Raw genomic sequence first — 12,205 nt, 5'->3', positions numbered from 1 at the left:
CTGTTGAAAATATTTACAATGCAGAACAATACTTGATATCGCGATTACTTAGCTAAGCGAAACTCTTTCGCGACGGAGAAAAGAAACGTCTGTTAGGTGGGGGAAATGTGCTATTTAATACAATGCAAGATCGATCATTGTAGCATTTATAAGGAGAGATAAGTAAAAAAATCCTGGTGGAATACCTTGCTAAACAATCGCTGAACCAGCCTAATAATTTTTTAGAGGAACCAGTCCTAAATTCTTACATTTTAACGATATTTCTAATTAAGCAGACTCTTCTCGTTAAATTATCATTGAAAATCGTCATATTTTAAAGCAGATAAAATATTCTAAAATTTCCTTTTTTTGACAATCTACTGTTGGACTTATACGAGTAGCGCTGACTTTTACAGTCGATTGTCATTACTGTAAACAATGTCATGTGTCCCCAAAATTTAAACCTTTCTCGACTCCCCCGCAAAAGAGCGGTAGTAATTTAGATAACTGCGAGGTACTTATTGGTAGCCGCGGTTTTACGTATTTAGCTGGATGTTTGATCTATCTCCATGGAATCCTTTGTTTTTTCTCTATTATGTGGAATAATTCATTGGACAATTCTAAGTTCTTGCCTTCTACAACTTCAAGAAAAACAGCTCATTCTCTTAGAAATATTCTGAATAAAGAAAGACTATTATGCCTTTCAATGGAACAGAAAATGCAAAAATAAATTTTGGATGTGATAGACAATAAACATATTATTTGGAATGTGATGAAAAGTCCTGATGAAATCACAAAAATTTTGCAAACTTTTGAAGCAAGACAGCAGGAAACCCAGGAAGAGAACTCAAAACTAAAAAAAGAATTAAAAATCATGTGCTCTGCAATGTGTTACTATAAAAATCTGACAGGTAACAATATGTATTCCTTAAATAAAACGGAGATATCACTTCCTTGGAAAGAAAAATCGTCTCTTCAGAAAGACAATTATGAACAAACTCAATGAAACAGAAGTGGATGGTTTCATTAAAACTAACAAGACAATAAATGAATCAGGATTTTAATAACTCAGGGTTTTAATTAAAAACCGAATTCAAACTGATTAAGGAAAATGACTTGAACAGTTTAAGAAATGCAATATTTTTACATGAACAAAAAATGAAAGTCTGTAAAAAAAAACGAGGATATACAGAAAAAAAGTTATTCAAAATAAACGAAACAATATTTGAAGAAAAAAAAACGCAGCGTTTAAATATAAACGAAGGAAACTTTGTGTCTTTTTCGACTTTGGTCAATGCAACAATTCAACAAATTCTAGAGGGTCAAATCAACGTTTACAAACCACCGATGAGCATATCGTGTAACAACACTTTATATTTTTTAAACATAAAATTAACATAAATAGCAATAGGTTTTTATTTCCTTATAAGTATACTATGTAAGAATTTAAATGTTCAGATATTTATTTTCATTTATTTAACTTTTACTAGATACTTGTGATTGTTCCTTTTGCACAAATATAGATAGCTTAAATAAACAGAGGATATCCATTTTTTGTTGTTCAATATAGGATATATTTCACGAGTGGGAAAGTTTTTTTTTAATATAGTCATGAGTGAGTATATTTCGTAACATATCTTGATTAAAAGCTAAAGATTGTGACAATGCAAAAATATGTTTTAACTTGCTAATTAATGCAAAAGAAAAACAATAAATGTATTCATCAAAATGATAGATCCATAATTAGCTGGAATAAAATACATATAGTATAAAAAAAAATCCTCTATCGAAAATTAGAATTATTTACATTTCATTCAAGACCATTTTAAGGCTTTAACAAGGTGCAATTAAAATTTAGGAATGGATATAGAAAGAGACTCTCCAGGTATTCTACCAAGTACAGCAGAATAACATCCAGACACCCGGAAAACATCCACTAACTGTCTTTACCGCTCTTTCTTTCATTCAAAGTCCTATGCTGGGGTAACATGATTGATTGACAGATTTATATTGTTTAATACCCAGTCGGATATATTTCAGCCATACTTCGGTGGTGCTTGGGTAACAATAGTGCAAACAACATTCATATCTAGTATATATTCAAAGGCCAATTCTATCTCGGTATGGTTGTGTTCAGACAGAGATTGAAATCTTGAATAATAACCTGATAAAAGTTGTTTTAACTCCAACCATCCCCGATCCGCCATGGACCTCCGAAACAACGGAGGTGGGATCAGGTGCCATGGAGGAGTGAGCATCCCCTGCCCACCGGTCACAACGTCGTGTGCCCCTTATCATGATCAGGAAATAACGGAAAAAATCCGTTGTCAATTCAGTGTATAAATAATGGACTTACAATTGGTATGAAAAACGTCAGTCAGCATTTGACTCAATTATAAATTGTATTTGCTGACAAGGTCATTGTATCGACCATAGAACTTACGAAATTATGACTTTAAACGAGACTGATGATATTCTTGTTTCATTCACTTGCTTGTCAATATTTTACCTCGTTTAAGAAATTGTTCATACGTAGAGCATGCTCTTGCGTATCGAATCAACTGAGATATATATACTCCGTATGCAGGTGATGAAGGTATATTACTGCATAAATAAGGGAAGTTGACGATAGAAAAGTTAAAGTCATCACGTTTATCATATAGCTTGGTTTTAAGATTATTTTTAGATTACCAGTAGTATCTTTTTTAAATAAAATATCCAAATATGAAGCAGAAGTGTCGGACTTTGTGATATCTTTTATCTCAAGCTCACCAGGATATATCGTATCGACGTAGGAATGGATATTGTCATTATTAATTGACAATACGTCGTCGATATATCTAAAGGTCGAGTTGAAGGCCACAGCAAGTGTTTTCTTCTTTTCACGCATAAGATCTTGCATAAATTCTGTTCATAAAAATATGTTGATTATAACTTAAGAGTTTATTTAATGTTTTTATAAAGTTCTTAACACTCATTTTCAGAGCTGAACATATTCTTACAATAGATGTACATCTACTATTGCAGTTATTTCAGTTTCTTTAAATGTTTAACAACTAGCTTGAAGAGTTGTCATTCTTTGCAAATATTTGTAAATATGAAAAGAAAAATTTCAATATAGCAGTTTTTCTTAATTGTAAAAAGTTTTGTTATACAATTAAATACTTTGACAAAAACTTATTTTTGAAATGTATCAATCAGAAATTTCAATCATTTTGAATTTATTTTTTCTAGAAAGAATTGATAAAACTAAGATTTATTCCTTTTGATATAAAATTTGATATAAAATTTTCTGAAAGCCTCAAATTAGTTGAATCAATTTATTTCTGATATACATATTTTAAAACGGAGAAAAAATAACTATTTTTGCATTGTTGCTATGGGAAAATTCCTGTTGCCATGGAGATTAATAATAATAAATTATTCTTTCGTTTTAAAATTATATGAGAGTTATTTTCTTTTACTCGAAAAATTGCATCTGCCACAAAAGGATAAAAAAATTTAAGATTTTTTACCCAACCTTTTTCCATTTTTCACTTTTTAGTTATTAAATTATCCAATTTTGTTGCTAGGCAGTGGGATTTTAAAAAAAAAAAAAAAAAAAAAACCCACGCTTTTAAAGTCAATCTGTAAAAGAGAAAATTCTCTACTTTTATGTGAAAGTCATGCAAAATCTGTATTAGCTTGGTATTTTTTTTTTAATTGGCCTTGAATATTGTTAAAATCAAGGAAAATGCTGAATCAGCAAAAATACAAAACATAATTACATATATTTTAATGTCTACCATAGTTCTAGCTTCAGATAAAATATTAATGTCTCGTGTGTTTTATACAAATAAAGTGTGTGTCTTGATCATAGCTGTAAATGAGAATTATTGTTGAAGTTTTTATATATAATATCAGGTTTTAAAGATCAGTAACTTTCAGTGCCTTCCAATAGAAAAAGTGGCTGGTTGCTAAGGAAATTACTTTGATCAGGGTTGCCATAGTAAGCATGATCCAACACATTTTTTATTTTACATACATGATTCATAGGTCAAGAGAAATCTATGTGTGGAAAATCCCTAACCCTAACCCTAACCCTAACCCTGAATTCCGAGAACCTGAGTGAATCACCTTTTGCATGATTTTTATATGGACTGGTACTTAACAGATTTGTATTGTGGAAAGATTTTTTTATATTAATCATTGTTCGTTACCTTCAGCTGTTTATTTGAACTTATCCAAAGGGTAAATATAATTTCCATGAAATACGAAAAGTTAGTTCACGGGTCTTTGGCATCTTCAGTATCAAACACATTTGTTACTGATTGGAAAGAAACGTGTCTTGTCCGAAGGGGTATTAAGAAAGTTCGTTCCGGGATGAAATATTTTCAAAAAATATTCAAAGTACTGCTTAACTAAAGAAAGGAATTTTCAAGTCTGACAAAATCACAAGAATGTGCTTTAGATTTATGGCAATTCCTTACTAGCAGAGAGTTATAGGATTTTTTTCCAAATGGAAATATAAATGACATCTTTAAAGCATCCGAATGAAAGAAATGCTGGTCATTTTGGGTGAAAATAAAGAATAGTTTTCTTTTGTGTCTTCCTAGCTTATCTTGCATCACACAAGATGATGAGCGTAGGTATAAGAACGATATATCACTTTTCAAAAGAATAGGTTTATCCTGTTGAAGAATATCATAGTTTTGAAAATTTTTGCTTAGCATTTGGAAGGATGTTTGACTGTGTACTTAATATTTGTCACAAAGTGGCATCACTAATTTTTCTGAATAGACATCATTTGTTTTAAATGCTTGATCTCCCCGTATTGATTCAACAAAAGACAGTTAAAATCTCATCAATAGCAAGAATAGACTTTTTAAACATGAAATATCACAAATTGTAAATATCTTCTCGTCGTATTTCTTTTTGAAAATAAAATAAAAATTTGGAACGAACCACCCTTTAGAAGACAATGCTCTTTCCAGGTTACTCTAAACGTTACACAGCATCAAGATGAAATAACAGCAACAATTTATAGCTCGTGACTTTAAGTGTATTTATTCCTAACCAAAGGTATTCTTCATGATAAATATAGCCGACTATATAATTGCACTTTATCTCTTTGTTCTTGGCTTATTCGTTTTACGTTTTTATCAGTAACAAGCATTGTTTAGAAGTTATAAGGGATATTGCCTGATGAAAATATTCACAATGCAGTGCAATTTTGTTCGGTGTTTGATCTTTCTCAGTGGAATCCTGTGTGTAACCTCTACTATGGGGAATAATTCATTAGACAATTCTAAGTCCTTGCCTTCTACAACTTCAAGAAAAACAGCCAATTCTCTTAGAAATATTCTGAGTAAAGAAAGACTAGTACGCGTCTCAATGGAACAGAAAATGCAAAAATTAGTTTTGGATGTGATGGATAATAAACATTTTATTTCAAATGTGATGAAAAGTCTTGATGATATCACAAAAACATTGCAAACTTTTGAAGCAAGACACCAGGAAAGGGATGAAGAGAACTCAAAACTTAGGGAAGAATTGAAAATCATGCGCTCTGCAATGTGTTACACTAAAACCCTGACAAGTGACAATATATATTCCTTAAATAAAACAGAGATATCACTTTCTCGGGAAGAAAATTCGTCTCTTCAGAAAGACAATCATAAACAAATTCTGGAAAATGCAGACAATAAAACAGAACTGGATGGTATCATTGAAACTAACAAGACAATAAACGACTCAGGATGTATGCAGTTAAAAGCCGAATTCAAACTGATTAAGGAAAATGACTTGAACAGTTTAAAAAATGCAACTTCTTTACATGAACAGAAATATGAAAGTCTGTCAAAAAAAAACGACGATATACAGAAAACATTATTTAAAATAAACGAAACAATATTCGAAGAAAAAAACGCAGAAGACTTTAATACTCGTTTAATTTTAAACGAAGGAAACTTTGTGTCTTTCTCGACCTTTGTCAATGCAACAATTCAACGAATTTTAGAGGGTCAAAGCAATGTTTACAAACAACTGATGGGCATATCGGGTAACTACACTTTATATTTTTAAACATAAAGTTACTATACACAGCAATAAGTTTCTATTTCCTTTATCAGTATACTGTAAACGTATTATATTTAGCGTGTAAAATATTTGGCGGAAATTGACTTTTGAATAAGTTAGCGAAAAATTGATTTAGCGCATTTCCTCAATTTCTTATTTATGTGTTTATGTACAAGACATTTAGAGTTGTACTTGATGTAGCAGTTGCTGCGTTCCGCCAAAGCCGCTAAAAAGAATCTACAGCCAAATATAATACGTTTACAGTACTATGTAAGAATTTAAATGTTCAGTTATTTATTTTCTTTTATTCAACTTTTACTAGATACCTGTGATTGATAATTTTGCACAAATATAGATAATATCTTAAATAGAAGATATCCATTTCTTGTTGTTCGTGTTTGCACTGCTCTTATTTTGTATAATGTTTAATGGACGTTGAGATTGAATGCTGTTCGTTATTTCCATATCCTTCTTGTTCAATATAGAATTTATTTCACGACAGGAAAAAGTTGTTTTTTTTTTTAAAATATAATCATGAATGAGTATATTTCGTAACATATCTTGATTAAAAGCTAAGGATTGTGCCAATACAAAATATGTTTTAACTTGATAAGTAATGCAAAAGAAAAACCGTAAAAAATTCATCAGAACGACAGATCCATAATTAGCTGTATTAAAGTACATGTACATATACATAAAAAATCCTCTATCGAAAATTAGAATTATCTACATTTCATTCAAGACCATTTTAAGGCATTAAGATTTAGGAAAGGATATAGAAAAAGAATTATTCTACTAAGGTATTCTACCAAGTACAGCAGAATCAAATCCAGACACCCGGAAAACATCCACTTACCGTCTATACCGCTCTTTCTTTCAAACAATGCGGGGGTTACATGATGGATTGATTGATTGTTTGATATTGTTTAACGCCGCCGAGTTGGTAATATTTCAACCATACTACGGTAGTGTTAGGGTTACAACAGTGCAAATAACATTCATATTAAAGCCATTTCTATCTCGGTATGGTAATGTTACAGTCAAAGAGATTGAAATCATAAATGATAACCTGATGAAAGTTGTTTTAACTCAACCCCCAACCAACCCCAAAGTTTCTAAGAGGAGTAAACACTCCTTGTTTGAAAATTTGAAATTTGTATTTTGAAACTTTGTTTTAATAATTCTTTGTATTTATTCCAGGGAAATTACAGTCTCCTTCGATCGTTAGTGGTATTGCATTTTATGCCTACATGGCTCAAAATACAGATAAAATATCTGGCAGGCGTAATCTGATATTTGATGTCGTCAGAACTAACGTTGGAAGCGGATATAGGTCTGGCACGGGAGTATTCACTGTTCCAGAAACTGGACTTTATGTGTTTACTTGGACAATACGATGCAATGAAAAAAGTTCCCACTCGACACAGTTGATGGTGAATTATGATAATCTAGGAGTAATTCATACTTTTGTCAGTCGTTTTTCCGACATGGCAGGGACAGGAATCGTAGTTGCACGCGTCACGATAGGAGACAGGGTCTTTGTTAGAACACATTTATATTGGAATTCTGGAATAATTGTCAGTAACAAGGCAGGGAGGTCATCATTTGCTGGATGGAAAATTGCTTGAGCATTATTCCTTTAGAGGGAAATGACATTCATTTGATCGTATTTTTACGAACCTGGCTGCCTGTCTAAAAAATACAATTTCTATATTAGATTGATTAAACCTACATTAGTTAGTATTACTTACATTACTAATGTTATCCTAAAATTGAATGCTCACCGACAGTTTTAAATATATGTTTGTTTTTTTTAAATTAAAAGATATACCAGTATTCATCATAAACACAACTGTGAAACATTGCAGCAGGTTTACAACATCCACCAGTCTTTGGCTATTTGACCAATCATGACCTATTTCTGCTACAAACATAATCTTGACTAATATACATTTATACTACCAAAAATGAGCTGTCACTTCTACAAATATATGCATGACTAGTATAAAATACTACCAAAGGAGATGCTACTGTTGAAACATATTCATAACTAGAATACAGTAGCGCAAAAAGAGTGTTACTAATTCAACGTATTCGTATCGTATATGATATAATACTGCCAGAATTGAGCGTTTCTGCTTCATTCATGAGTGTAATTAAGAAATAAACAATGTTATTTAGTCAACATGGCGTTATGCATAGCGATTGCTTTGCAGGCATATTCCATGAGGTACACTAGCGCCTCATAGAAAATATCCCAACAGAGCTATTGCAATATACTCATGGGTACCAATTGCGCTCCGTTATTAGCAGACCTATTTCTATATTCATATGAAGCAGAATCTGTGCAATATCTTATGCGTGAAAAGAAGAAAGCATTTGCTGTGGCCTTCAACTCGACATTTAGATATATTGACGACGCATTGTCAATTAACAATAGTAATTTCCATTCCTACGTCGATACGATATACTCTGAAGAGCTTGAGCTAGAAGATACCACAGAGTCTGACACATCTGTTTCTTACTTGGATATTTTACTTGTAAAAGACGTTAATGGTAATTTAACTATCAAGCTATATGATAAACGTGATGACTTAAACTTTTCTATCGTCAACTTCCCATACTTATGCAACAATATACCGGAACCTTTATCACCTTCATACGGTGTATATATATATATATCTCAGTTGATTTGATATGCAAAAGCATGCTCTACGTACAAACAATTTCTAAAACGAGGTAAATTATTGACAAGCAAGTTGGTGAAACAAGAGTATTAACAGTCTCGTTTAAAGTCATCATTTCATTAGTTCTATGGTCGATACAATGACCTTATCAAAAAATACAATTTATCATTGAGTCAATTGCTGACTGTCGTTTTTTCATATTTGTTGTTAGTCCATTATTTATACTCTGATTTGAGGCCGATTTTTTCCGTTATGTCCCGATCATGGCAAGGAGCACACGGCGGGTGTGACTGGTCAGCAGGGGATGCTCACTCCTCCATGGCACCTGATCACACCTTTGATGTTTCGGAGGTCTGTGTTTGACCTGCTCCTATTTTGTATTGTTTAATGGACTTTGAGATTGAATACTGTTCATTATCTCCATATCTTGCTATTCATAATGTCATGTTCGTGGAATAGTGGGTGTTTATACTTATATTTGCATTATGTGATTTTGTCAAAAATATGAGAGGAAGTTCTGGCTTACATAAGAGTAGGGCTGTTTGTTTTCAGTAAAGAATAAAAACAAAATGAATAAGTGTGATAAATCAACCTTTTTTTCCAATAAATGGTATTTAATTCTCACGCATAGTTATCTGGATACAAAACCGTAACGTCTTCAAATTATCCTATTTTTATGCAGTTGTATTGAAACTTTCCAAGAAAAATTAATAATTTAACAGTATGAGAATGCACTTATATTGATTAAAACTTAAGGGTTTATTTAATACGTTTTTTTTTATGTTCTTAAAACTCATTTTCAGAGCTGATTTTTAAAATACATATACATCTACTGTTACAGATATTTCAATTCCTTTATAGGTTTAACAACCTTGCTTGGAGAATTGTCGTTCTCTGCAAGATATGTTTTAAGGACCCTCTCTACACTGCACCCTAATTTCAGGGTACTTCCGTGTAGTTAGACTGACCCACCATTTGACATAAAAAAGAATAAATTGTAATCTGCACCGTATGGTAAAATTTTAAATAAATCCATGTATTCTAAATATTATGTTAGACCAAGATAGAGCAATTGAAAACTTTATTTGCATGTATTTTCTCCATTTGAATAATCAAAAGCAATTTTTCTTTGTCATTACTTCACTGTCTTCAAAGATTTTTCCTGGATAAAGAAGGCACGCTCCCTATATTAGAAATGGATTAGTTGATTTCAAAATAGCCTCCTTTACATTATATAATTTTCTCAAAGTCCAAAAAACATTTTTCGCCAGTGTATAGAGGGTTCTTAATATGAACAGAAAAATTAAAATGTAGCATTTTTTTTTCAATTGAAAAAAGTTTTATTATAAAATTAAATACTTTGACAAAAATGTATTTTTGAAATGCATAAATAAGAAATCTCAATCATTTCAAATTTATTTTTTCTGGAGAATATTGTTAAAACTAAGATTTATCATTTTTCCACAACATTTGAGATATAATCTTCTGAAAGCCTCAAATTAGTGGAGAAGTTTGTCCTCTAGGTCTGTGGGTTTGAAAAACGAATTCCACTAATAGCAGAAAAAAGTTCATAAAAGTCATTCATTATAAATTCGGTAAATGACTTTACAAATACATGTTTTCTGTCTAAGAAGATACCATTCATTCCAGGTCACACATGATGCAAGATGATGTGATAAAAATAACTTATAGCATTTGACATTTAGTGTTTCTGTTTCCTATACCCAAACGTGTTGTAGCAATATAAATAGAGCTGTCTAAATCATCTACTTGTAATTGGATGAATCATATTGCCTTTCTATCAGTAAAGACCATTGTTTTGTAACTATGAGAAATATTGTCTGATAAAAGTAATTACATTAAATTAAATTTTAGTTGGATATTTGATCTCTCTTAGTGAGAATCTGCGATTCTGCGATTACTGTGAAAAATCTATCGGACAATTCTGAATCCCTACCTTCTACCATGTCCGGAAATGCATTCCTTTCTCTAAGGGATATCCTGAATAAAGAAATCATATTACTCCTCTCAGGAACAGAAAATGAAGAAATTCGTTATGAATGACATAGATATATTGTTGCCAATCTAATAAAAGAGACGTGTGATATCACATAAACATTGTCAGCTCTTGAGATAAGACATCAGAGAAAGAAAGATAAAATTCAAGGCTAAAGAAATTGAAAAATCAAACGTGCAGTTTTAAAAATCTTACATGAGACTATATCTTATATATAAAACTTTAACAGAGATATCACTACCTTGGCAAGGAAGATTGATCTTTTTGGAAAGAGAATTATAAACAAGTCTGGAAATTACAGACATTAAAGCACAAATGGAAAATTTTACTAACACAGGACTCAAGAACAGCTTGGGGGCTAATCAAACGAAGGCGGACTTTTGTGAAAACTTTTTATTGAAAGTTATACTATAGCCAAATTGGTAGACATTTTAAACAATAAGTTTGAAATGTTTGAATTTGGAATTACAAATATATCATGAATGATAAAAGAAATACGCACGCTAACTCATGATTCCCGCCTACATTTTAGAACTATTTAATTAAATATAAATAGAAATTCGGTCATAAAATCTTTGTTTAACACAAAAAACAGTTCAACCGATGAATTTCTTAATACCAGCGCTAAACAGTAAATTATCCATAATTCCAGCTCTTGAAAAAAGGAAGGTAGACGATAATTTCATTGATATTGGATTTCCAAGCATCACCATATTTTGAAATAGTATTGGATATGATTAAATGTTCCATATACCTTTTCTTATGTTTTAGGCAAGTAAATAAAACAAAATATATCATTAAAATATAAAGTTTCAGTTGTAAATCGCTTTGAAATTGGTGGAAAATATCTTTTTTTTATCAATTAACAATCCCCCCGTGCCACACAAAAAGCTTTCGAATGAATCTTTGAAATAACATTCCATATAACCTTGTAAAAAGTAATTTTTGTGCCACGGGGAAAAAGATGTTTTAAAAATTATTTTCCGTTTTTCGTTGACAAGTTTTACCAAAATTTTAGAGTTATCTCTCTTTGTTTTCCGAAATAAGTAATGTTCTATGGAAATCCATATAATTATCGATAAAAAATATTAAAATTCACCGCAAATTTTACCTTTGAAAATTGACTGAGGAAGACAAGAAATAAGACGTCGTAGAATATACAAGCGACTCCTGATATAATTTAGCGTTCTTGGGAAAACTCCAGGAAAAAATAAAAAAAATATATAGGGGAAACAGGAAATAGGTTAAGAGTGACACATGTTTTTGTATGTAAATGGAATAGGCGGGTATTTATTGAACACTGAATCAGGCGATATAGGGTCTCTTGGACAGTAAAATCTTATCAAAGGACGTAAAAACAATTAATAAAAAAATTAGCAGTTTACCATTGCGGACCCCGCGAAAGCAAAATTACCCGATATGAATTCGAAATACCAAAAAAACATCATATGCTTCAAAAACTACT

At 31.3% G+C, this 12,205-nt stretch overlaps 1 protein-coding gene across 1 annotated transcript; it reads left to right on the top strand.

Moving 5' to 3' along the window:
- The first annotated feature begins 5,101 nt into the window (after positions 1-5,101).
- Positions 5,102-8,161, top strand: LOC134281473 (uncharacterized). The gene is made up of 2 exons (XM_062763933.1): positions 5,102-6,019; positions 7,237-8,161. Exons 1-2 carry the CDS (start codon positions 5,164-5,166, stop codon positions 7,662-7,664), a joined length of 1,284 nt encoding a protein of 427 aa, XP_062619917.1. The 5' UTR covers positions 5,102-5,163; the 3' UTR covers positions 7,665-8,161.
- Positions 8,162-12,205: the final 4,044 nt, after the last annotated feature.

Source organism: Saccostrea cucullata, unplaced genomic scaffold (genome assembly GCF_032062105.1).
Source record: "Saccostrea cucullata isolate Sc308-1 unplaced genomic scaffold, CSIRO_AGI_Scuc_v1 ctg9039, whole genome shotgun sequence".
NCBI classification, from domain to species: Eukaryota; Metazoa; Mollusca; class Bivalvia; order Ostreida; family Ostreidae; genus Saccostrea; species Saccostrea cuccullata.
Note: the sequence above shows the minus strand (reverse complement) of the source record. Positions and strands in the feature narration are given on the sequence as shown.

Bases quoted from the DNA above. Each gene is read 5' to 3' on its own strand.
- LOC134281473 (XM_062763933.1), top strand. From the start codon at position 5,164: ATGAAAATATTCACAATGCAGTGCAATTTTGTTCGGTGTTTGATCTTT. The intron at 6,020-7,236 runs GTAACTACACTT...TATTTATTCCAG, and splicing joins ACAACTGATGGGCATATCGG to GGAAATTACAGTCTCCTTCG.